We start from the raw sequence: 26,750 nt of genomic DNA, 5'->3' as shown, positions 1-26,750 counted from the left end.
GATAGGACTTCTGCCAATCTCATCTCCTAGCACCTTCCTCCTCACTCGCTCAGCTGCAGCCATTCTGGCCTCCTTTGCTATTCCATGAGCATCTTCAGATGGGAAGACACACCTCTGCTTCTGTACCCTTAGATATGCCAGTCCTTTTGTGTGAGGCATTCCTTCCCCAGATAGCTGCAAGGTATTGCACCTCACTCCTCTGCTCAAGTATCAGGCTTTTCCTGGACACTCCATCAAAAGCACCTCCATAGCTCTGTTTCATTTTTCTGTATGGCACTGTCATAACTTATTTTATATGTATGTGTACATACATGTACTTTTATGTATATAAATTCATTTATAGTTTGTCTCCCAATTCATACATAAAGTCAATAAAGGTGAAGCCTTCGGTTTTATTCACTGCTGGATTCCCATTGTCAGGAATGGTGCTTAGTACCTTGTAGGTATTAAAGAAACACTTTTCGATACATGGGGAGTTTTTCTGGCATTAAAATTGGTTTGGATTGGCTGGGCCCGGTGGCTCACGACTGTAATCCCAGCACTTTGGGAGGCCAAGGCAGGTGGATCACGAGGTCAGGAGTTCGAGACCAGTCTGACCAACATGGTGAATCCCCATCTCTACTAAAAATACAAAAATTAGCCGGGTGTGGTGGTGAGCACCTGTAATTCCAGCTACTCAAGGGGCTGAGGCAGGAGAATTGCTTGAACCTGGGAGGTGGAGGTGGCAGTGAGCCGAGATCGTGCCACTGTACTCCAGCGTAGGTGACAGAGCAAGACTCTGTCTCAAAAAAAAAAAAAAAAAAAAAAAAATTGGTTTGGATTTGGCTAAGTACTCCAATCACTACCAAAATGAACCCTAAACAAAAAAGCAAGAAAGAAGTAACATAGGATTAGTTCTTTTATATTCCCTATACCTTGGAGAAACCTGACAGATTTAAGTTTGAAAACTGGGGTCATAAAATTCTTTATTTTTACTCAGGAAACGAAGTAAAATCTTTTATTTAGGAAATCTAGGAGGAGTGTAACAGAAAAAGCTCCTTTTGTTTCATCAGGGTGCTGGAAGATGTAAGTATTTAAAGCAACACAAAAAGTTTCTGCATTTAAAATAATCAAGTGATTACTTGAATGAAATATTTTGTAATAAGTGAAAAGAGAAAATTTTCCCTGGTTTTATTTATTACTACATGGTTCTATATAAACAAATTATGATATTATAGGATAACATTGTTTTGAGACAAAAAGAAAAACATTCACATCAGAGGCTGGGTGAGGTGGCTGGCCAGGCACAGTGGCTCAGGCCTGTAATCCCAGCTCTAATGGAGGCTGAGGCAGGTGGATCACTTGAGTTTAGGAGTTCAACAATGGCCTGGACAACACGGCAAAGGCCCATCTCTACTAAAAATACAAAAATTAGCCAGTGTGGTAGCACACACCTGTAGTCCCAGCTACTCAGGAAGTTGAGGCAAAAGAATCGCTTGAACCCAGGAGGCAGAGGTTGAAGCAAGCTGAGATAGTGCCACTGCACTAAAGCCCAGGTGACAGAGTGAGACTCTGTCTCAAAAAAAAAAAAAAGAGGCACATCAGAGTGTTAATAAGCTAAAAAAATAATTCCTTCCCTCAACAATTCTTTTATAGAAATCCCAAACTGTGGCTAAATGGTTTGGCACAGCTAAATACATGGAACTTAAATTCACCAGAAAAATGAAGCTGTTTTAACCTACTGTATGTTTAAATTATGATGGCTAATTATTTTATTGTAAAATAAAATATTTTACAATAAAACTGTTGAATCCAATTAATACAAAGCAGTATATGAATAAAATTCCAACAGGTAACCCTCTGAACCTCTATGACTTTATCTGTGCCATTTTTATGGCACTTAATCACTTGTTATCTTTTATTTGCAGGTAGTGGCATTTTTAGACATGGGATTTTTGTGTTTCATCTTTGCAGCCTCCTATAGTGTTAGCACAATGACTGGACTACTCAGTACATGTTTTCTGAATGAAAGGATGAATGAATAATGTGGAGGGTTAAAGTTGGGGAATAACGGCAGTAAACACTGCATACGTACAATGAATATGTATTTGGAGAGCTCTAAATAAACCTAATTACTGCTTTTTTATATCATATCCTACGAGAGAATGTACAGAGACTTAGATACATCTTTAAATGTCATTTATGTGCACTCTATTTTGCATCCCAGTAATAATCACAACTGTAATAAAGTAATCATCCATGTAGTCATTTCTTAAGTCTGTCTTCTTCACTTTAAATCCTAGAGGGTAAGGGCTGCGTATGGCTTCTGAGAGCTTCAGCGTCTCACAATAGTGGGGGCCCAATAAATACATTTTGAAATAATGAATGCAGTTAGGGCTGCGCCACTACATAACTTGCAAATGACTGGGCCCTGTTTTAGCTGAGTTTACCAGGCTTCTCACAGCTTCACAGAATCTAACCATTTATTTTTCATTGGTTTTAGGATGCACACTTTTTCACATGCATCTTACAGATGATAGTGTCTTCGTATCATGGATAATTTAAATAAAAGTATTTTTTTTTCTTTCTGAGTATTACGTAAAATAACAGTCTTAAGAAATGATAGTATTTTCCAATCAATGAAATATGGTTATTGTTAATTTCATTTTAATATGGAAAGACAAAAACTTCAAGTACTCACATCAATTAAATCAGAAAGATCATGAATATAATACTTGAAAACTGAGGCATTGGTGGCTTCAAGTGTTAGGAGATATTCGTTCCGGGCCTTAATTGATTTTAGCTTATTTTCCGAATATTTTGCTTGTCTCTGGAATGAAGAAGATCCAGGCAGTGGGAAAGAACGCAAAGTCATTTTTAATCAAGACAGAGAAACATACATGAATTTTTATTAACCTTAACAATTTATTCCACATATACAAATGACCCTCAAAGTCCTTTGCCAAAAGTACATTTTGAATCTGATTTAAATAGCAAACTAAAATCACCCAGCTATGGGGAATAATAACAATGTATTTGGGCTTCAGGCCCATTTGCAATGAAATCTCCTTGTTAATATTCAAGTTCTCCACACTGTGTATTGAATACTTGGCATTCACCACTAAATGATGTCCAGCTGTTATTACATGATTTTTACATTTCTTAAACATTTCTCATTCCCATGGGAGGAAATGCATGTCATTTCACAATAATTTACAATGTGTGGATATCAGCTATTGCATCAGTGTTCTTAGTATTGTCTCCTCAAATGAAGGCAGAGGAGTTCTGCTATCTCTTTTCACTTACCTTTTCTTTCATTTTTTCAATTTTCTTTACAGAGCTTCGCCGTTGATGTCTCTCCTCTAGTCGAATATGGAAGACTGGATCACCAGATCTTCCAATTTGCTTTTCCTCTTGTTTTTCAGCCTCTTTCAGCTTGCTCTCTGCACTGATGCTCTCTGCATGATACATATGGTATGTTTTCATCACCTGTGGAAAAGTGACCCAAATCGTTACAAGATGTCTGTCTGTAATTGAGAGAGTGAATGGGAACCATTTATAGGACATATACGATATACATGCCACCTTCCAAATGGCAGAGGGGAAAGTCAAATTGTCAGTAAAATAAGTGAATTATGGACTACTGCTTCTACATAAAGCACACAGAAATATGCAAATTCATCTGCCAGGAAGAGGCACTTAGGGGGCAGGATTTGATGAAAAAATGATTTACGAAGTCTTATGCATACTTTTCAATGTACTTGAAAAGTTCTCTTTAGCTTAAAAGTATTTCTGTAAAATCTCCTCTACATTATTAATTTGCAGAATAAACCATTTATTCATGGATCAATTTTAGCCCAACCCAAACCCAAATTCGTACAGTCTTTATTAAAGGAATTTTCTTGCATAAAATCTATTTGTCAAAGTAAAAAATGGAAATACTAAGGTTCATACATAGTTTTAGTTGAAAAAACATTGTTTTTCTGACCACAAAGTAATACTTTCTGTTCAATGTAGGAGACATTTATTTTCTTAAACAAACAAACAAACAAAAACAAAACAAACAAACAAAAAAATAGGCCGGGCGTACTAGCTTATGTCTGTAATCCTGGCACTTTGGGAGGCCGAGGCAGATAGATCACTTGAGGTCAAGAGTTTGAGACTAGCCTGGCCAACATGGTGAAATCCTGTATCTACTAAAAATACAAAACATTAGCCAACTGTGGTGGCACACCTGTAATCCAGCTACTTGAGAGGCTGAGGCAGGAGAATCGCTTGAACCTGGGAGGAGGAGGTTGGAGTGAGCTGAGATTGTGTCACTATACTCCAGCCTGGTTGACAAAGTGAGACTCCATCTCAAATAATAATAATAATAATAATAATAATAATAATAATGAAAATAAAAAGCAATCAAAGATAATCACTGACAAGATTTTAGTATAAAGCCTTCCAGCCTTTTCTCTATGAAAACACACACACACACACACACACACACACACACAGACACACACACATTTCTTCCTTTAAAAATGCCATATATGGCTGGCTACTGTAGTGAGGGGATGTCAGTTAAAATTAAGGGCAGGGCACGGTGGCTTCACACTTGTACTCCCAGCACATTTTGCGAGGCCAAGGTGGGAGGACTGCTTGAGCCTAACTAAGAGTTTGAGACCCACCCGAGCAACACAGCGGGACCCTGTCTCTACAAAAATAAAAAAATTAGCTGGGCCTGGTGGCGTGCACCTGTAGAGCCAGCTACTTGGGACGCTGGGGTGAGGGGATTGCTTGAGTCCGGGAGATGGAGGTGGCAGTGAGCTGAGATTGTGCCACTGCACTCCAGCCTGGGTGACAGCAGGAGACCTTGCCTCAAACAAACAAAATAAATAAATAAATAAATTAAATAAAATGCCATATATGATTTCTCTCTTTAAAAAACTGAGACCATCCTATATTTATAATTTTTAGATTACAATGTCTTTTGTCACTTATATATCAGCACATTTTCCTATATCATTAAATATTCTTCTAAACATAAATTTCAGTGCTATATGACTGTGCCAGAATTTAATTCCCCATTGTTAAAAATTTGAGGATATTTCAACTATTTGCTTTACAAAGTTGTGTTAAAAACCTTTGATGTGTATCTAACTTCTTCTCTTAGAAATGATATATGTAATTGAAATTTAATACATTTAGGAATACATAGAATATAAAAATTTCATAATGTGTTAAAACTTACAGAATGAATCCTCAATTATTACACATTTTGGCTATATTATTGTTACAAAAAAGTCTGTGTACAAAATTGTGTCATATTTCTTAGGACAAATTTTTAGAAATAGAATTGCAGGGTTAGAGAATATGCACAGTTTTGAGACTTAGTAATATATTGCCAATTTTAAACTCGGCTAATGAAAACAAACTGGTCTATAGTGGTATTTCTGAAAGTATTTCAGACAATATAGGTGCTTAATAAATATTTTCTCAAATAACAAACAAGCTATTCATTATTTTTCTAATAGTATCTATAAATCTGTATGTAATCTCTGTATTCTTAGGTACAGGAGAATAACAGTCACAGATTTCAGTATCACAGATTTTACCTGAAAATCATAATTTTTCCAATATAATTTCAATATGCTTTCGGATGTCAGACATTTGGGTGAATTTGAAAACCTGTGTATTTTGAGCACAATTATACTCCTTAAAAGAAACAACACATGTAAGGTGTGATGACTCCAATGCAAAGGATGTGTCGAGGAGCACACCTGAACTCGGCACCCAGTGCTAAGCATTTGTGGCAGTACTTTCTTATAAATGATGTCAAATTCTCATCCCCAGAAGACAGACTTCATTTCATATGCAAATAACCACACTTACTCAGAGCCAATTTTATAACTAAGGTTTAAGAAGCTGAGAATAATGCAATGTTTTCAAGTAATGAATTTGATTTTTCTCATTTCAAGAGATGAGTTTTCAAATGGTTTGAGACCGGAAGCATCACTGGAATAAATATATTTATTTAGGTTGATCCATTTGAAATTGCTGCTTCTGTAAGTTATTAAAAAGGTGGAAAATCAGTACTTTCTTATGGTTCAACTTATGTTCTCTAGATGACTATTTTGAAGAGTAAAACGCGGGGTTAACAAAGAACCTTTACTTATTTTCATAAAATCTGATGATGGCTTTCCTTAAAAATGTAAGCTAGTAAATCAGGTCAAAGGCATTACAGAGCCAAAACAAAGTTAGGGCTAAACTATAAAGCACTGGCAGCTTTTTCTGAGCCATGTGTAATTGGAAAGTTGTCTGTTTTTAATAATTATTGAACCTGTCTGGGAGAAGCTTGGTTGGCTACTCCAGTTTAAAAGAAAAATAAAATAGCAGTAGGAAGCAGCTGAGCAGCTGGGAAATGAAAAGGGAGTCACCCCGCAGCTGGGCAAACAGCAAAAGGTCAACGAATCTACACACACCTTGCATTTCTTTCTAGGCTTGGCTCTGTTATTCCCTGCCCGAAGCAAACCCACACACTATTATATTTGGGTCTTGGTTCCAGTTACATCTTAAAATGACAGGGTGTACACACACACACACGCGCGCGCACACACACACACACACACACACACACACGAGTTGCTCAGCTGTCTGTATTCTTGCTAATAGGAAGGAGGAAATGAGAACATGTGACTCTCATCACACTTGGCCACCCCGAGAATCTGAGAAATATTTCTTTTAAATATATTATCGCAAAGAAAAAACCTGAACTTCTGACTCTTGCTTGACTTGGACACTGAGGACTAGTATCAACAGGTAGTTTGCACAAACTAAGCCTTAGTATAAGAGAAAAGATACTGCGCTGACTGCCAGCAGGGTGTTCCTTATTGACTAGCATGGGTTAAAAGGAAAACATTTGAGTCTGACCTAACTCTGAAAAGAATAGAGTGTATCTCATCATAATGTGGTTCAGCACAATAGCTGAGGATTCTCTACCTAGTTCAGTGGTAATTTCCGGAAAGCAAATTTCCTTTTTGAGTTTTCCAATTTGATTTAGGGTTTCCACTATTCACTAAAATGTTAACAATGAATGAATTTTAAAAGTTGGGGAGATAAATGCTAAAAGCTTTTCGAGAACTCTAATTGCAGATAATGAATGCGAGTACAAACTGCATTATTTAAAATGTAAGCTGTTGACAGAAGTCAAATGTATTTTGTATTTAAAATAACAGACAGTTCTCTTTCTTTTTCAGAGAAGTAAAGGAAAGCTTTTATTTTTTACAGGTGCATTTTGAATACATACTGCAAAGAAAATAACAGCTTTTCCAACAGCTTAATGCAAACACAAGCCTTTGCATACCAAATGACCTGACAGGCATATAGCCATGTAAATGTACTCCCACAGCATATTTTCCTGTTTGAATTCTTCTCTACTAAAACTTCATGCATAATTCTCCGTTCAATACACCTAATTTATCTTTCTTGCTCCATTTTTCCTCAATGGCTGAAAAAACAGTCAAGTAGAAAATGACCCACATCATGAATTTCCTTAGGAGATTGGGATATCCTATATGATAACTTGCACAGAAGTTAATTTTTTTTTCTTATTGACACACCCATATTATGTATCTGACACTACTCATATAGTTTAAGTCAAAATAATAAAAATACCTGTAGCAAATTTAATACTTTGTGTTAAGAAATCATTATATATCTGAAAACTATATGTGTTGGAGAAGATCAATAGATTAATGCTATAGTTTCTATTTTTTGACTACTGGTTCAAAAGTTAGAAGACATGGATCCCAGGAATGGATCTATAATTACTATGTGTGCGGAAATTATTTAATGCCTCTGATTACTTTACAAGGTCATCATGGATGCCAAATTGTGTGTCCCTATGTGTGTGTGTTTTTAAATTTAAATTTTATTGAGTATTTACTATAAATATCTATGTACACAATACATACAGTACCACTCATATAGATATGTACATATATATGTATAATTTACTTTAGCAAGCATTATATAATGCTTACTATGTGCTAGACATAGTATTTTCAACATTTTACAAATAACATATTTAATCCTTCTAGGAACTCTTATGAGGTAGGTACCTTTATTCTTCCCTTTATGCTGATGACAAAACTGAGGCATAGAGAGGTTACGTAACTTGTCCCAGGTCACACAGCTGGTAGAGCAATGGTGGGAACCCAGACAGCCTGGCTTCAGATGAGGTGTTTTGGACTGCTATGCCATAACCTTTGAAAAGTCTAAAGTGTCGTACAACTGAAAGGCCTCTTTATCTAAGGGATACAGTCACTGTTAGTTCTATGTAGGAATGGAGGAAAAGAAGGGATGAAGATATTTATGTATTCAACATGCACTTGGTGCTTACCACTCATAACCCACTGATGGGTGTAAAAACAAATATTTGGTTTCTATCTTCTAAAAGTTTAAAATTTTGGAGACTAAAAAATGGGCTTTTGATGTTCTGATGGGCACAGATGAAGAGAGGGCATCCAGGCTGGAAAGATGGTACAAGCGAAGTTCTAATAAGGCGGGGATGCGGGAAAGTGCACAGGTGAGGTGGGCATGACCAGACCAAGATGGCAGAGAAGGGGTCCAGAGAAGAACTTGGAAAGTAGATGGCTGGGTAACAAGCTGAAGGATAAGATTAGATAAGTTGGCATGGGCCAGAGAGTCTTGAAACCCCCCACTAAGAAGGGCATAATGTATTCTATAGGTGTTGGTGAATCCACAGTGTTGCAGACAGTGTGGTCAAAGCAGTGTCTTAGTAATAATGTGGTAGAGATATGTGGGATGGCTTGGGGTGACTTCATTTAGTATGGAGGAAGAGAGAATGGACAATAAGAAAAAGAATCCATGATGACAGTTACAGGGCCTTTTCCCTGTTACCATGCTCTTCGACCTTTTCTTAAACTTGACTTGATTCCCTCTACCATGGAGTTCAGTGCTCTCAGATTGGTCCCAACACCCATCCAAGCAGCAATCTGTGTACCACTCTGAATCAGTCACTTACGGCTCCCTCCCCAGAATTTATACGTTCTTACCTCTGCAGCTTCTCCCAAGCAAGTCCCTGAGCTGCCGTCCCCCAGCGCCTCCTCCTTTTGACATTTGACCCATTCTCCATGGCAAGCTTAAATCTCACCTATGGCTAAGTATTCCCTGGCTTCTCAGCCAGAGGGATCTTATTCTTTGGACTGCCAAGACAAGTATTGTCTTTCAAGACAGCTCTTCATTCAGACTCTTCAGCACACAGCACTTTAGTTATATGTCACAGATCTCTGTGTACCACCCAGATTGTGGACTGTCCTGTAACAATGGCAAGGGTACCAGTCATGTTTATGTACCTTCAGATTCTTAAAACTGTCTCATATACAATATGAGTAAAATAGGTGACAATCAAATGAAGGATAAGAACCAATTTTATAGTAAGCTTGCCCATCCATTTATTCACTTAACAAATATTTATTAAACATCTACAATGTGCCTGGCATTGTTCTTTTCTATTCCAGGCTTCCAAAATAGCACTAGCAATAAATACCTGGGATTGGACTAATGGAATGACAAATAGTTCTAAGTCATTTGTGAAATATGGTTAGTGTTGGAATTTATGGCCTCTCAGAAAAGAAATGATGTGGTGGTTTAGCAGGGAAGGGAGATGAAAAACAGTATGTTAGGGACAATATTTCCTAACTCTATATAGCCTGCTGCTTCACTAAATCCATTAATCACTAAAAGCTCTTCTGAGAAACTATATTCTTTGGGTTTCTTATCAACTACCTAAGATAAAGATCTATTTTCTACAATCAATACATAAGAGGACTCTAACTGTAGCTGAATTTCTGCAAGTGCCAGACTAACCAAACCACTGGGGTAGTACCACAGCCTTGGAAGCCCAAGCCCATTGTTCCCCAGGAAACTCTCAGGTGCGTCGGGAAAGCAGGGCCACCAGAGCCACCTTCAGCTGAACCTCAGGAACCTAACACAGCCACAGTACCTCCCTCCAGATTATAGCCTCTCCTTGGGCAAGCTGTCTCTCTGGTGGCTGGAGACAGTGGTGGTGGGGCAGGAATTCCCTCAAAAAGAGCACTCAGGACACTGTGTGCCATGATCTTTACATCTGCAATCTCCAGTCTTCTTGCTCTTTAGTATACCTGGCCAAACCTGCTGATGAACACAGACTCTGGAACCAGGAAGACCTGGATTTGAGTTCCAGTGTCACCATTTCTTAAGTGGGCAAGTTTCCTAATGTCCCTGAGCTCCAGTTCCTCCAAGGTAAAATGGGGATGAAATGACAGAATGTAAGCACACAGTACGGTGGGTAGTTATGATTCCTGACAGTGTCTAAGGTATGATGTAGAAGTAACAGTGCAAGCTTCATAGGCAGGCTCTAAGCAGAGAGGTGTAGGCCACTGTCTCCCAAAGCAGCAGAGAACTGAGGTACAATAAAAGCAGACCAGCAGATGCCTTTTTGCTATTTCATGTTGAGAACTGGGCTAGCCCAAACCTCATAAAAACTAAAATAATGTTATCAGTGAGGATGGTCTTGGAGGCGACTGCAAAGACACTTACATGTTTATAAAACACTCCTGAATTCACACTTTGGAAATGCTTTTGGCCTATCTACACACACCTCTTATAATTAGCGCCTTTTTCAATGTATGGTGACAGTTACTCTAAAATCAGGCAGACATTAGTCCAGGTTTCAGGGTGCAATGTATACTGATTTTATTTATTCATCCACTAAACAGCTACTGAGTATCTGAATACCAGGCATTGTGCTAGGCCTTCAGACTAGAGATGAAAGACATAATCTCTCCCCAGTAGGGATGACACAAACTCCAGCCTACTCTTACTGCACTACAAACAGGAAGTGGATATATGCAGAGATGGGATACGGGCAGTTGCTGGACTTCAGGGAAAGCTGAGTGGGAATTAGGTAGAGAAAAGTTCCCAGGCTTCTTTGTAATCAGCTTATATTTAAGTCCAGAAGCCCATTAGGGAGAGAAAAAATGGATAATATATTTCATTTACATAAAGGATGTAAAGGCATGAGAAGCCATCCCTTAACATATACCTACAATGGATGTCTCTGTTTGTCAGTTCCCATCCCATCCCCACCTCCCACTTAAGGCCTGCAAGTGACACTAGAAAGTTTTTATTTTTTTCTTGTTCCCAGCATCAGGGCTGAAAGAGTTGCTGCTCACTGAGGTCACAAGTGGTCACCAGGACTGTTACAATGATAAACTTTCACAAACCCACCTTCTCTCCCTGGGTTAATATGGCTCTTCATAAATCAGTGAAAGCAAAGTTTACAAAACTTCAATTATACTTGCAAAGTAGCATTTACAGGACAATTCACTTTGAGAAGTAGCATACTCATGGTTAAGAGCTCAGACTCATGAGACAGACTGCCTGGGTTCAAATCCTGCCTCTGCCCTTACTTGCTGTGAGGTCTTTGGCAAATAACCTAACCTTTCTGTGCTTCAATTTCCTTACTATAAAATCAGAATTACAATATTACTCACTGCCGAAGGTGGTGGGGAGGATAAAATGTGTTAACACATACGAAGAGCACAGAAGAAAGAGGCTGACATATAAGTGCACAGTAAATGTCAGCTATTGATATTTGAAAAGAATGCCATTAAATAATTCATTTTAATAACAGGTAATAATTTTCCCATGATTGGAAGGATTGTTGTTTCTAATAGAGGTAAAAGGAAGAAAATCAGCAATATTTCCATTTATATATTACTCTGCTCTTGCATTGCTATAGAGAACCACCTGAGACTGGGTAATTTATAAAGAAAAAGGGATTAATTGACTCATAGTTCTACAGGCTGCATAGGAAGCATGGCTGGGGAGGCCTCAGGAAACCTACAATCATGGTGGAAGGTGAAGGGGAAGCCGGCATGTCTTATGTGTCCAGAGAAGGAGGAATAGGGCAACGTGGGAGGTGCTATACACTTTTAAACAACCAGATCTTGTGAGAACTCTATCATGAGACAGCACCACCCCCATGATCCAATCACCTCCCACCAGGTCCCACCTCCAACACTGAGTATTACAATTCAACATGAGATTTGGGTGGGGACACAGAGCCAAACCATATCAGTACATATGTTAAAAATTTTAGCAAAGCTCTATTGATTGATTGATTGAGACAGAGTCTCACTCTGTCACCAGGCTGGAATGCAGTAGCGTGATCTTGACTCATTGCAACTTCCGCCACCTCCCCACACCAGGTTCAAGTAATTCTCCTGCCTCAGCCTCCCAAGTAGCTGGGATTACTGGCGCCTGCCACTGTGACTGGCTAATTCTTGTATTTTTAGTAGAGATGGGGTTTTACCATCTTGGTCAGGCTGTTGTCGAACTCCTGACCTCGTGATCCACCTGCCTTGGCCTCCCAAAGTGCTAGGATTACAGGTATGAGCCATCGCACCTAGTCTTATTTATTTATTTATTTATTTATTTATTTATTTATTTATTTTGAGATGCAGTCTTGCTCTGTAACCCAGGCTGGAGTGTAAAGGCACCAGCTCAGTCTACTGCAACCTCTGCCTTTTGGGTTCAAGCGATTCCCCTGCCTCAGCCTCCAGAGTAGCTGGGATAACAGGCACTCTCCACTACGCTGGGCTAATTAGAGATGGGGTTTCACCATATTGACCAGCCTGGTCTTGAACTCCTGACGTCAGGTGATCCACCCCCCGACAGCCTGTCAAAGTGCTGGGATTACAGGCGTGAGCCACTGCACTTGGCCACAAAACTCTTTAGAATGAGCAAATAGACCAAGGTGAACAATTAAATAGCATGAGATATGGTCTTTATTGCAAGTTTATCAAAGGAAACTTGAGATACATTGTGACTCCATTGAAATGAAATCAGCATAACAGACTGAATTTATCATCAAATTATATTTATAATCCAAACAAATGCTTTGAACAAAAGGCACTGTCTGCGACTCTGCACCCTGCTGGCTAGGGACTGCCAAGTAACCAAGCGACAGGGCAAACGAGATACAGAGACTAAGCAAAACAAAGGGAAAAATAGAGACCACATATGCAAAGGGAGGAAATAAGGCTAAGAAAAATCACAGAAATAATCAGCTTCTGTTCAGTGTAGTGTTAACACTTTTGTTTCTGGAGTAATCATACAGAGCAACATTTTTTTTCTTTTTTGGGGACTTAAAAATATTTTTATTTGTAATTGACACATAAAAATTGTACATATTTATGGAGTACAATGTGATGTTTCCCTCTATGCATACTTTGTATAATGATAAAAAATGACTAAAAAAGTAATGTAGATAAAATGTCTGACGCCAAAATTACATGAATATTTATTATATGAAAATATGTACATTGCTAAAAAGTAAAAGCACTAATACTCATACATTCAGATGGGTCAATTAATGCAGCAGAAAATTCACAGGCTAAAGAAATGTGTGAAATGTGCTCAAGATCAATAATAAGTGAAGAAACATGAGGCAGAATTTTTTTTTTTTTTTTGCTTTGAAAGTTCATGTCACTTGTTTGTAATAGGAAATCACATCATCCAGAATTTCAAAAGTGACTGTGAGGGCTTGTGGTGGGTTGTCGGGGGCAGGAGTGGGTGACGAATGTGTAGAGCTAGGTCCGTGGCTCTGGTCAGGGCACTGCCCTGGGTCACTCTGTGCTGGCCCAGGCCTGCTCCATGCCTGGCTGCTGGATAAACCAGTTCTCTTCTGACCCACAAAGCAATCCGATGGTGGGGCAAACTCAGGATCTCTCTTAGTCTGGAGATCTGACTGATGAAGCAGAATTTTTAACTATTTGTAAAAAAATGGAAGTATCTCATACTGCCATTGACACAGCCAGATGGGAGGGGGTCACTGGAGAAACGCCAACCGGCCTGCTCACGGGGTGGAGCCTCGGGAAGTTTAGGCCCTTTGCAGTGGGAAGGATTTGGTCCCTCCTCTTCCTGTATAGAACCTGCGATTCAATATTCCAGTGGGGAAAGCACTGGAGCATGGGACACTGGCTTATGCAGAGTTCCTGTTTTCCCCCTTTCTTCCTTTTCACCAAATAACACCCTGTCTTACCATTCAAATTGTCTGTGAGTCTAAATTTTCATGGCCATGGGACAAAGAACCATGTCTTTAGCTGAACTAAGGAAAAGTCCTGCAACACCATAGCATATTGAGATTTTGCCCCTAGTAAATTTACAGAGTAGCATTTTTAATGGAGAGGTCTATGAACAACAAACCTGGATTTTGGTTCTGGCTTTGCTGCAAAATAACTCTGTAACCTCAGCCTTTCTGATCCTCAGCATAAGCCTCATCTATTAGAGATAACAACATGACAACATGAGGTCTCTCTACAGGATCAAAATTAGGGAGACAATCAAATCTAACTTTATACCTCAGGTACTTTGAAAAGCGTGGGATGAAAGACAAAGTACAAAGTAGAGGCGTGATCATAGAAGGAAAAATTGATCGCATAACTTCTGGGTGCAGAAGGCTTCCTTTCAAGAGAATTTTAATATATCCTTTAAAAGGAGAATATCTGATGAAGCTCAGAGGAAATAGTGTAGGATGACATTTAGGAGTAGTATATGAAAACAGTGTCCATACTGTTATTCCAGTTTTTATTTTCTGTTGGAGCCCTCAGTCTGCCATGCAGAGACTGTGTGACTCTAGGGCAAGATTTATCTAACTCCTACAAAGGAGGTGGTTGGTTTATGTGCCCTCTCAGGCCTTTTCTAACTCTAAAATTCTATTGATATTGAATTCATGATTTCAAATATTAATCTCACAATAATTAAAATAATTTATTATTTGGGGAAACATATATAACATACTTCTCAGTGTCAGGGTAGATAGCAGATAAATTTTTTTTTTTTTTTTGAGACAGAGTCTTGCTCTGTTGCTCAGGCTGGAGTGCAGTGGTGTGATCTCGGCTCACTGCAACCTCCTCCTCCCAGGCTCAAGTGATTCTCCTGACTCAACCTCCCAAGTAGTTGGGATTACAGGCGTTGCCACCACACCTGGCTAATTTTTGTATTTTTAGTAGAGACAGGATTTCACCATGTTGACCAGGCTGGTCTTGGACTCCTGACCTCAAGTGATCCACCCACCTTGGCCTCCCCAAGTGCTGGGATCACAGTGAGCCACTGTGCCCAACTGGCAGATAAATTTTAACCAAAAGAAAAAGCCAGTGTAACAACAAATTATATTAATTATCTCCTTCTGGTTCTGTTGACTTGAGACAGCAAGGAGTCCACTGTGCTATGCCAGGGATATAAGATTCCTCCTGGAATTCTCCATGGGCTCTGAGGCCATAACTCATCTGCTTTGCTGTACAGAAATTATCTAGAAATGAACAATGCCCCTACAGTCTGTCTAGCACACTGTTAAATTGATGAACCTTACACGGGGATATCTATTACTCTAGTGACTTTAATTAGCTCCCAAACTGATTATTGATCAATCATCAAGTGCTTATTAAGGAGGAAAACCCAAGAGCTATTTGGTAGGCGTGGGCTGACATACTTAACAGATATGCTACATGCTTCTATTTTTGATGGTTACATTTAAGTTAAATCAGGGCATTAGTCATCTTTTTCAAAATGCTAAATTTAACCATGATTTTTAAATGTTAACATAAATTACAATTAGTTTCATGAGATTTTGGTACTTTAATAAAACTAATGAAAAAGGATCAACTTACCCTGAAGAAGATAAACTGTTTTATGCCTTATTAAAAAGAAAATGTTTCTATTTGTAATGAAAGTGAAGTGTACTTATAAATCTTAATCTGCCCTTGCTCTTTCCAGCAGTTATTGGAGGCAGGTTCTAATTTAAGTCTTTGAGTCATAGATGGGGTTATTGGTTTTGTTTATCTCTAAGGAACTCTTAATCAACATTCATATTCAGCAAAAGTTCCTCAAGCCCTCTACTATGTGCAACAGATAGGCCTTGTCTTGACTTAATTAATGTTCTATTACTAGAAATCCAATTATGTTTTCTTCTTTATTGATTTATGCTAGTTCATTAGTTCATAATTTTTTATAAACATAATTATCAATTTGGTGTTACACTACAGTATCTGCCCACTTCACAATTATCAGAGATTTCGACATGAAATAAAGGGTATTTTATCCAATAAATTCTAATTTAGCAAAAGATTCTTTTCCTTTCTTTTCTCTTGAGTACTCACTGTAGTGAGAGAATGGTTAGGAAATGGGATTTTAAGATATCTCAGTTTAATGCTTTATTTATTTATTTATTTATTTATTGAGACGGAGTCTTGCTCTATTGCCCAGGACAGAGTGCAGTGGCAAGATCTTGGTTCACTGCAACCTCCACCTCCTGGGTTCAGGTGATTCTCCTGCCTCAGCCTCCCTAGTAGCTGGGATTACAAGCATGAGCCACCATGCCCAGCTAATTTTTGTATTTTTAGTGGAGACGGTGTTTCACCATGTTGGCCAGGCTGGTCTCGAACTCCCGACCTCAAGTGATCCGCCTGCCTTGGTCTTCCAAAGTGCTGGGATTACAAGCATGAGTCACTGCCCCTGGCCTGCTTCATTTATTTTTGTATTAGTGATTTGCTAACACTCTGGCAATATCAGAGTGTATGGAGTTCCCTGCAGAAGCAATGTTTCACACATCTGTGCTTTCCCTCACACACTCTCCTCTTTTTGGAACGCTTTTCCCATCCATCCTTTAGCACTAAATTCAGGTGTCAGCTTCTTCAGGAAGTCTCCTGAGTGGCTCCATGCTTGCCCAGAGCCATAGAGATCTCTATCTAGTCTGGGGCCCAACACTGTACATGGACATATCTCACTAGTCTAGCTCCCTGATGACAGGGCTGTGTGTTACTCAGCCACGCTCAGGACTTACATTATTTGTTGAAAGACCCCACCCCCAGCCATTCGGTGTTTAAGACTTGGATGCAATAGAAATAATCCTATAACAATTTCAGAGCAGAAGCAACAATGCTTTTAGTACTTTCCGTTTATCTGGTTTGGAGACACGACACAAATTCTGAGATTTGGGACAAATGTGGAGTAACTGCATTCCGCGAATTCTAAGACCTTGAAGTTATAGCCCCTCTCTCCATACTTGCTGGCGGCCACCCGGAAAGAAGACAGGAGCACTGTCCTAAAAGAGAGCCCATTCCATTTCTGAACAGCTATAATGGTTCATCCCAGGAATCAGAATGCTTGAGTTTAAATACTAGTTTTGTCTCACACCATGTTCCTTGCTTTACTCACCTCTAAATTGGGAATAAGAATATTACCTGTAAGGTTAGAAAAATGAATACAAAAAAATGAATAAATGAATACATGTCAAGCCCTTGCAGTGATCACTGGCACACAGTGAGTGCTTCATGAATGCAACACAATTAATAAAGTACCCCACTCTTCTATCATATCTGCTATGTTCTGAACATTTGTGTCCACCACAACTTCATATGTTGAAATCCTAACTCCCCAAGGTGATGACGGGATTAGGGGGACATAACCAGGGTGATTGGTCATGGGAGCAGAGCACTCATGAATGCAACTAGTACACTTACAATAGAGGCGTGAGAGAGACCTCTTGTTTCTTCAACCATGTGAGGGCACAGCAAGAATGTACTGTCTATGAGCCACAAAGGGGTTTCACCAGATACTGAATCTGCTGCTGCCTTGATCTTGGATGTCCCAGCTCCAGAACTGGAAAATAAATTTCTGTTGTTTGTAAGCCACCCAGTTTGTGGTATTTTGTTACAGCAGCCGGAACAAACTAGGAAAATCTTTTCAGCCCACAATAGCTCTAGCCCATCCAGTGCTCACTTGTTTATTCTCACACACTTGAGAGGCCAGGGAACTGAGGGATGGTCTTTGTTTTATGGGTCAAAGCAACTGAGCTGCAAAGAGACTTAATCATGCCCAACAAGTCAACAGGGAAAGTCGGTGATAGAGAAGGTCATTCAGAAAGTTCTTATTTCAAAAGCAGTTTTCATACGATGTCTTAAGGCACTGAAATACAAGTTAAAACTACCGAAAGAAATATCCAAGAGTTTGCACATGGAATAGATATTAACCAGGGCCACAGTGGCAGCAGGAGCTAAGCAATAGCCTTTGGTGGCAAAGGAAAAGTTTCAAGTAGTTGGCAGTGTTGAAGGGGAAAACACATGTATAATGAAAGGCCACCAAATTTACTAGAATTTCCAAGTCACCTGCAACTTTAAATATTTAGTTCTTCTCAGGGAAATGTTTCACATGGCTTCAACATTACATGTGTGTATTAGACCTTTATATGGCAAGGTTTAGTATATGAAATATTTACACTGAGGACCCAAGATACTTCAGAATCTTGAAATCATAAAAGCCCCACACCTTCAGAATTGCCGCATCAACCAAAAGGGAAAGGCTGCTGTGGAATCCTTTTCTTTTAATGAAAAGTGGTTCAGAAATTGACACATATATTCTATGCCTCAAATCCAATACATCTCACTCCTTTTATTGGAACAATAGGAAAAAAAAGAGAAATAAGAGGCCTTTGTTAATCTGTGCAAGAGAGCTTTTTGAGTTTGGACACTGCTTTTGACTAGATGTCTAACCATTTTTTTGCTGCCTATGTTCTTTGCAATCTCGTTTTAGTAGCTGTTCCAAAATCATTCAACTTCTGATTTTCCCTCTTTCCCTAGATAGGGCTCCAGAGAGAGAGATTCTATGAATGCACTTTGTGCTTTTTCCCAACTCTGTGCCTTGGCTCTCACTGTTCCTTTTCCTCAGATGCCTTTCCCCTGTTTCATCTCTCCTCTTACTGAAATCCTGGCTATCCTCTCAAGTCCATTTGTAGACCTTTTCCTCTCTGCAATTTTCTCAGTCTTCAACATGGACCCCTCTCTTTGGATCTCCAAAGTCCTCTGCCTGAACCTATCTGTGGGTACATAACAGTCTGTGTTATGTACCCACACTATATTCACCGGTAAAAAGGGAGTACAGCACGTGGGCTAAGAACATAGACCGCCTCGTCTGAGACTTGCTAGCTGTGTGACCTTGGGCAAGGTACTTAACATCTCTGTGCCTCAACTACCTCCCAGGGTTGTTGGGAAAATATAAAGAATTATGTAAAGTGCTTGGAACAGTACCTGGCACAAAGGTTAGCTGTTATTATCTCTTAACTTTAGCACCTCTGCTAGACTGAAAGCCTCCTGAACTAGTACTGTCTCAACTGAAGCTCCTAGCATAGCAGCACACACCTCACAAGAACCTTCTTGCTAATCTGAATTAAAATAAAACCTGGGTTTCAGTTCCAACCTGGCCATGAGTTAGCTCTGGGACATAAGTGAATCACTTCATCTCTCTGAGCCTTCCGGATATTCTTCCAAAATGAGGAGGTTAATTTGAACATTTCTTTTGTTTTTTTTTTGAGATGGAGTCTTGTTTTGACTCCCAGGCTGGAGTGTGGTAGTATGATCTTTGCTCACCACAACCTCCACCTCCTGGGTTCAAGTGATTCTCTTGACTCGGCCTTCCAAGACGCTGGGATGACTGGCGCGCATCACCACGCCTGGCTAATTTTTGTATTTTTGTAGAGATGGGGTTTCACCATGTTGGCCAGGCTGGTCTCGAACTCCTGACATTAGGTGATCTGCCTGCCTTGGCCTCCCAAAATGCTGGGACTACAGGCATGAGCCACTGTGCCTGGCTCTTAATTTGAACATTCCTCAAGGTCCATTTCAGTCCCCAAATGCTATCAAACTATGGTAGGATCAAATTCACATAATCATGTGAGTTAGAAAACCATGCCAGTGAGTTAAAATATGTTGAATTGGATCATCTGATAACAACTGATTTAGAGCTTGATTTCCTTCACGTGATCTTTTACATTTCTACTGGTCAACATTTCTGGTCCAATTTCGAACAGTAAAATCCAAGAAAAATGCCTCTAATTTATTTTGGCAAGTATCATATATATTTAGTACTAGAAACTGCTTAAGACGTCTGTCATTAAAGCATTCTAATCACTTAAAGATTATAATACTGTATTTCAGAATGTAATAGTTTGGACAAAATACTTCGTTGAGAAGGATTCTGGATGTAAAACATTCTTTAGAATTTTTTTTTTCACTAAAGTATACTTTCTAACACATTCTCATTTCTAAGCTAAATAATTACATTGGGGTTCATATGGCTCACTTCTTTTAATAAAAGACAGCCTTACTTGTGGTATATAAACATTAATCATAACTAATTCTTAAATATCAGAAAGAAAATGAAACTATAAGCAGGAGGTAGGAAGCAGTTGGCATCATTGATCAGAACGCCCTCAAAGATGTCCACATATAAGTTCTTATCAAACAGTTCTTCTCAGAGATCTTTGAATTGGTCATTTTATTAATCCCGATCATTCTGGCAGGAAAACAAAGCCAGGTTAAATTAGCTAATCTGGTCTCCAAAGTTGGTGTGTGTCAAGGCCAAGATCAGAATTCAGAAGTTCCTCGCAGAGAGTCACACGATCCCAATCCCTCTTTCTTTCCATTGAAGTGTCTAGCAATCAAAGCCAGGGGAAGGAGGTACGGAAATTCTTTGTCAGCCCAAGGTCCCTAAATAGAGTGTTTTAAAAAAAGTTTTCCAGGAGGCATCGTGGAGAATGTGGTACTCCAAAGAGATTTTCAGTTTGGGAGCTTTTTACATATTCCTACTCCTTATTTCCCTTTGTTCAGTGTTTTGTTTTGAGACCCAGGCCTCTGTAGTCTGTCTCAAAGGAATGAATTTTCATTTTCACTACTGAAATACATATATTTCAAATTCTTAAAATGCCCTTGAGCTAAAATAAGTACGTAACCCCCACTCCTCCCCTCTCAAGGTCAAAAACCTCTTTGAGGCTCAGAGAAAAATCTTCCGATATGAGGTGGCAAGTATCTTGGGCTCTCGGAATGACTTTTCAACCTTGCCTTGGGCATGTTTCTTCTTTATAGAAGGATACATTAGCTCCTAGTCTGTGGGAGGCTCACAAAACCAGCCAACAAAGTTTCCCTCCGCAGTCCTCAGAGGCTGTTTTCAAGGAAGGGCTTGAAATAATAAACAGCATCTTTTCTTTCCCTCTAAAAAATAATTAGCTTTTTTTTTTTTTTTTTTTTTTTTTTTTAAATTTAAACGTTTTAAAGAGACAAGGGCTTCAAAGATACATAAAGGCCAGACTGGATTCTGTGCTCACATCAACTGTTTTTGAAACCGCTCCTGTGAAAGTTACTCAGCCCACCTCTGGGTTCGCACCAGGACAGCTTCCATACTCCATTTACATTTGTTAGGCATTGATATGGTTTGGCTGTGTCCCCACCCAAATCTCACCTTGAATTGTAATAATCCCCACGTGTCAAGAGCAGGACCAGGTGGAGATAACTGAATCACAGGGGTGGTTTCCCCCATGCTGTTCTCGTGGTAGTGAGTTCGTTCTCAGGAGATCTGATGGTTTTATAAGGGGCTGCCCCTTCACTTGGCACTCATTCTCCTGCTGCCCTATGAAGAGGTGCCTTCTGCTATGACTGTAAGTTCCCTGAGACCTCCCAACCATGGGGAACTGAGTCAATTAAACCTCTTTTCTTTATAATTACCCAGTCTCGGGTATTTCCTCATTGCAGTGTGAAAACTGACTAATACAGGCATATTGGATTTAGCGCTCATTAGGAAGAAAACGAAGCCGAATGGAGCAAGACATGGATCCTCAGAAGTAACCACTGTGTATGAACGCACACCGAACAGGAAATTTTACATTATAACACTAAAGCTAAATGAAAGGCTGCACCCAAAATGAACATATCCTAATTTTTTTTTCTTTTTCTTTTTTTTGAGACTGGATCTTACTTTGTCACTCAGGCTGGAGTCCAGGCTGGAGTGCAGTAGCACAATCACAGCTCATTGCAGTCTTGACTTCCTGGGCTCAGGTGATCTGCCCACCTCAGCCTCCTGTGCAGCTAGGACTACAGGCACACACCACCACACCTGGCTAAATTTATTTGTTTTTTGGTAGAGACAGGGTTTTGCCATGTTGCCCAGGCTGGTCTCAAACTGGGCTCAATTGATCCATCCAGCTCAGCCTCTTAAAGTGTTGGGATTACAGATGTGAATCACCACACCTGGCTTCATATCCTAATATGAAAGCCGATTACACAAAGTCATTTGGGTTTGCCCATTCTGTAACCCATATAACAGTCTAGAAAGCTCATGTTTTCACAAGTGTCTGTCACAGAGAGTTTTACTGATCCTTTAACTCAGGTTTACCCCTCCTCCTGCCACCTCCTCTGCACGTTCTTCTCTAAGGCAGCTGCCCAGTGAGGAACTGATGGGCCTTGGGAACAGAAGTGGGTTTAGATTTTGGATCAGTCATTTACTGTCTGTGTGACCCTGAGCTTATTATTCCAAGCCCCAATTCCCACATGTAAGCCTGAGATTAGGCATACCTGCCTCATAGTGCTGCTGTGAGAAATAAATGGGATAATGTGCTTGCCCTCATGGTAAAGGGTTGGATAAATCTTCATTTCCTCAGTTCTCTTCCTCTTGATCTAATGGAACTTGAGGATAGATTACCTCTTGACTCTGGCTAGCTGTGTGTGCTACTGATGCACAGAGAGTGTGATAATCAATTACATACAATTAACAATCAATTTCACATGGATTTATCATGACATCTGTGTTAATCTTGATTAGAAATAGCTGACTGAGAGTGGTCAACTCCTTGTTTTGTAAAATGCTGAGTGTAATGCTGTAATGCCTAGAAAAAGTAAAGAAATAGTAATAAAGGGCAAATCATGGTTCTTCTATTAAAATACTGCATAACCTTTTGAGATTTTGGTGGTGGGACAGGCTTAACACTTTAAACCCATTTCATATGACCTCTTTACTGGGCCGATGAAGGCACATTTTGTTTTGAATGTTCCCTCTAACCTTTGTGTTACCACTTTTCTCTGCTTTTGCCTTTTACTTTTCCACTTCTCCGATCACAGCCCTGTGAACATTTACTATCAATGTAGTTTCTTAGGGAAGTTACCTTCCTTTTTTTTTTTTGGTACAAAAGTATCATGTATTCATCATAAGAAAAATTCATATATATGTAAAAAAACCATCTGTAATTACTGTTAAAATCATTCCTGATATCTGCATTTACTTTGTGAGGCTGACATGAAGCTGGGGCCATCCCCAGTCCATTGATAAAGAGGGTGATGATGATGAGGAGGCTAACACTAACTACTAATGTTTTTTAAACATTTACCATGTGACAGGCACTGTTCTGAATGCTCTACCTGTATCAACTCAGCTGTACTTTTCCCCTTAGCTCTTACTCCTGCCATATTATTTATTTAAGGCCTCTCTCTCTCTCTCTTCACTAGAATGTAAATGCCTTGAGAGGAAGGATTTGGTCTGTTTTCATTCACAGCTATATCCCCAGTACATCTCACAGTGCCTAGCATAGCAAGCATGCAAAATGTTTCCATTTGTCTTTAAACATTCATTCTTTTTAACAACTCTAAGAGGTATTTTTTCATCTCCATTTTACAGATGAGAAAACTGAGGCACAGAGTCACATGCACCAGAAAGGGGCAGAACTGTGATTTAAGCGTTGACCCTTCCCCATTATACTCTTGTGCCTTGTCAGATTCCATAATAATTAATTTTATGTGTCAACTTGACTAGGCTGTGGGGTGCCCAGATATTTGGTCAAACATGATTCTGGCTGTGTGTGAGAGTGTTTCTGGATGAGATTAACATATGAATCAGTAGGCTGGGTAAAGCAGATTGCCCTCTCCAATATAGGTGGGTCTTATCCAACCCACTGATGACTTGCTTTGAACAAAAAGGCTGAATAAGAGAGAATTCACTCTCCCTATGTGATGGTCTTTGAGCTGGAACATTGGTCTTTTTCTGGAGTTGAACTGGAACTTACACCATTGGCTTTCCTGGTTTTCAGGCCTGAACTCAGACTAGAACTATCCCATTAACCCTCCTGGCTGGATCTCCAGCTTGCTCACTGCAGATCTTGGGACTTCTCATCTTCCATAACTGTGGGAGCCAACTCCTTAGAGTAAATCACTTTGCACATGCGCGCGCGCGTGCACACACACACACACACACACACACAGACACCCATTCTGTTGGTTCTGCATCTATAGAGAACTCAGACTAAAACAAGTGCTCAGAGAAGCTAAATGATTTCCCAGTGCCACACAACTAACAATTAATGAAGCTGGGATTCAAATATAAGCTTGCTGACTGCCAGTCCAGTTACTTTTGTTTCATGATAGCATGACAGTGTCCCTGGTTTCTTAACCCTACTCCCAAACTTGCTAATTCTATCCTTTAGCTTGCTTTCAAATGTTTAACTCAAAAAGAATTAGCAAATTAGGCTAAGAAAGGGAATCTGGGGATCCTGGTTCACCCTTTCGCTTTTAGCCAATGAATTCCACCTGTTAAATCATTTAAACACACATGTCTAAGAAGTACTGATTGCCATAGAGCCACATGTTCAATTTGTCACCTACATTTTGTTAAAGCAACATTAATGCCATTGATTATAAAAACTATAAATGAGCTGGAGATAAACTGCTTATGTTCTGTGTATTGTGGGGGAGGCATTAACATTTAGAGATCTTATTTAGAAAATGGTTCCCCACAACTATGGCAATAGAGATAAAAAGACAGTAAAGGGTAGAGGCTCTGCAGCCAGTCCTGGACTTGAGATCCCACCCTACCACTTACTGTGCACCCTGGGGCAAGTCCCTCTGAGCCTTAGTTTCCTCGTCTATCAAATGAGGATGAGAATAACTACCTCATAGAGGTGCTGTGAGGATTACATGAGATAATGCAAATAATATGCTTAGCACAATAACTAGCACAAGCATAATCAGCATGCGGTAAATGTTAGCTACTCTGGCAGGCATGGCTAGTTAGCTACAAATAACTCCCCTTTTCTTTCAAATGAATATAATCCCATTTTTAAAAAACTGGCTAGCAATGACCCGGCTAGCTAAAAGACTGTAATTCCCAGACCTAACTTGCAGCCTGGAGGGACCATGTTCTAAGTTCTGGCCAGTGAGATGTATATGAAAGTCTTGTGTGAGACTTTTATGGAGTCTCCTTAAAAGGCAAGGCTCCCTTTTTCCATTCTGTTGCCATGAATGCAGATGTAATGGCTGGAGTTCTAGCAACCATCTTGAATTCTAAGGACAAATGTTACAATGGGGTTTACCTGAACAAGCAGTAGGAGGAGCTTGAGTCTTGCAAGGCTTTATGTAACCTCCATACCAGGCCTGCACTGTCAATCTTTGGTCTTTTTTTTGTGAGAGAGAATATAAACATCTATTTGGTTTATGTCATTATTTTGAGAACCTTTGCTCTTCAAGGCTGAACTAATCATCTTTCTTTTCTTTCCTTTTTTGTTTTTTTGAGATGGAGTCTGACTCTTGTCACCCAAGCTGGAGTGTGGTGGCACAATCTCGGCTCACTGCAACCTCCACCTCCTGGGTTCAAGTGATTCTCCTGCCTCAGCCTCCTGAGTAGCTGGGATTACAGGTATCCACCACCACGCCCGGCTAATTTTTGTATTTTTAGTAGAGACAGGGTTTCACCATGTTATCCAGGCTGGTCTCGAACTCCTGACCTCAGGTGATCTGCCCACCTCGGCCTCCCAAAGCTCTGGGATTACAGGCATGAGCCACTATAGCTGGTGAAGACTGAACTAATCTTAACTGCTCTGGCTGTCCTTTGTAGTCGCCTAAGAATTCAAATAGAGGCTTAAAACCATTTGAGGCCTTATTTTTATCGGCAATTAAAGGCAAGATTGGGCAAAAATATAGTAAAGGAGCTGCAAGTCTTCAAAGCCTTTCCTCTTCTTTCAGTAGCCACCCTAATGTCACCATCCTATCTTCCGCTTGTAAGCCCAGGACTTCATGCCATGTCCACACAAACTGTGCTCTATTGTACTATATATCTATCATATCATCATATGATATCATATCTATCCCATCATCCGTACAATCTGGGCTGGTAAAACTCGGTTCATTCTAATGTATAAATACCACAGGGCATCTCTCTCTGTTCTCCTTCCTGAGCATATATATTTTATCTGAGACAAAGCCTTCTGATAAAATGTTTGAAATAATCAACAATTGCTGTGGGAACAATATTCTGGGGTAAGAAAGTCCAAACATAAGGCTGTCACCCACCACTAAGGTTGACTGTAATTTATAAGACAATTAAAAAGCATCCTCAATTCCCCGAGGCTACGTATTTTATACCTGTTACTTCAACAATCACTATTACATCATCAGTGCTACAAAATTCTATGCATGATGCAACTAGGTTATTTGTTCATGACAAAAATACCAGGGAGTAGTTGAATGGGGAATCTAAACTACATTCCTCCAAATATTGTTCCACTGTTCAAATATGCCTCATCTCGCCTTTTTCCTAATGTAAACTGAAGTATTAATAGAATGGATAGGTTTTATTTGAACAAGATAAAGTTTGTGTATCTGAAGATAATGTGCAAGAGGGACCAAACAGCATCTCCTTTTAGAATAAAAAGGGAGAGGGTGTGTGTATGTGCATGAGTGATATGAAGTTCCCTCCCCACAGAACATGACCTCTGGCCTTGCTGAGCATGCTCTCTGATTAAAGTAAAATTTTTTCCCAGGAGCTCAAAGTGATCTACAGATGACATAATTAAAACCTCATTGCTTGTCTGCCCTATCCCTTAATCCCTCAACCAATTCTAAGAGCTT

General features: G+C 39.6%; 1 protein-coding gene across 3 annotated transcripts in view; it reads right to left on the bottom strand.

Moving 5' to 3' along the window:
* SRGAP1 (SLIT-ROBO Rho GTPase activating protein 1) overlaps nt 1-26,750 on the bottom strand; it is a 308,188-nt gene that overhangs the window by 99,038 nt on the left and 182,400 nt on the right. For all 3 annotated transcript variants that reach the window (XM_008003891.3, XM_008003892.3, XM_073020911.1), the window contains exons 5-6: nt 3,286-3,468; nt 2,681-2,809 (exon numbers count right to left, since the gene is read on the bottom strand). In XM_008003891.3, the coding sequence (XP_008002082.1) occupies nt 2,681-2,809; nt 3,286-3,468 (312 nt within the window). The remainder of the gene's footprint in view (nt 1-2,680; nt 2,810-3,285; nt 3,469-26,750) is intronic.

The sequence above is a fragment of the Chlorocebus sabaeus genome, chromosome 11 (genome assembly GCF_047675955.1).
Source record: "Chlorocebus sabaeus isolate Y175 chromosome 11, mChlSab1.0.hap1, whole genome shotgun sequence".
NCBI lineage: Eukaryota > Metazoa > Chordata > Mammalia > Primates > Cercopithecidae > Chlorocebus > Chlorocebus sabaeus.
This window is presented reverse-complemented; position numbering and strand designations above follow the sequence as displayed.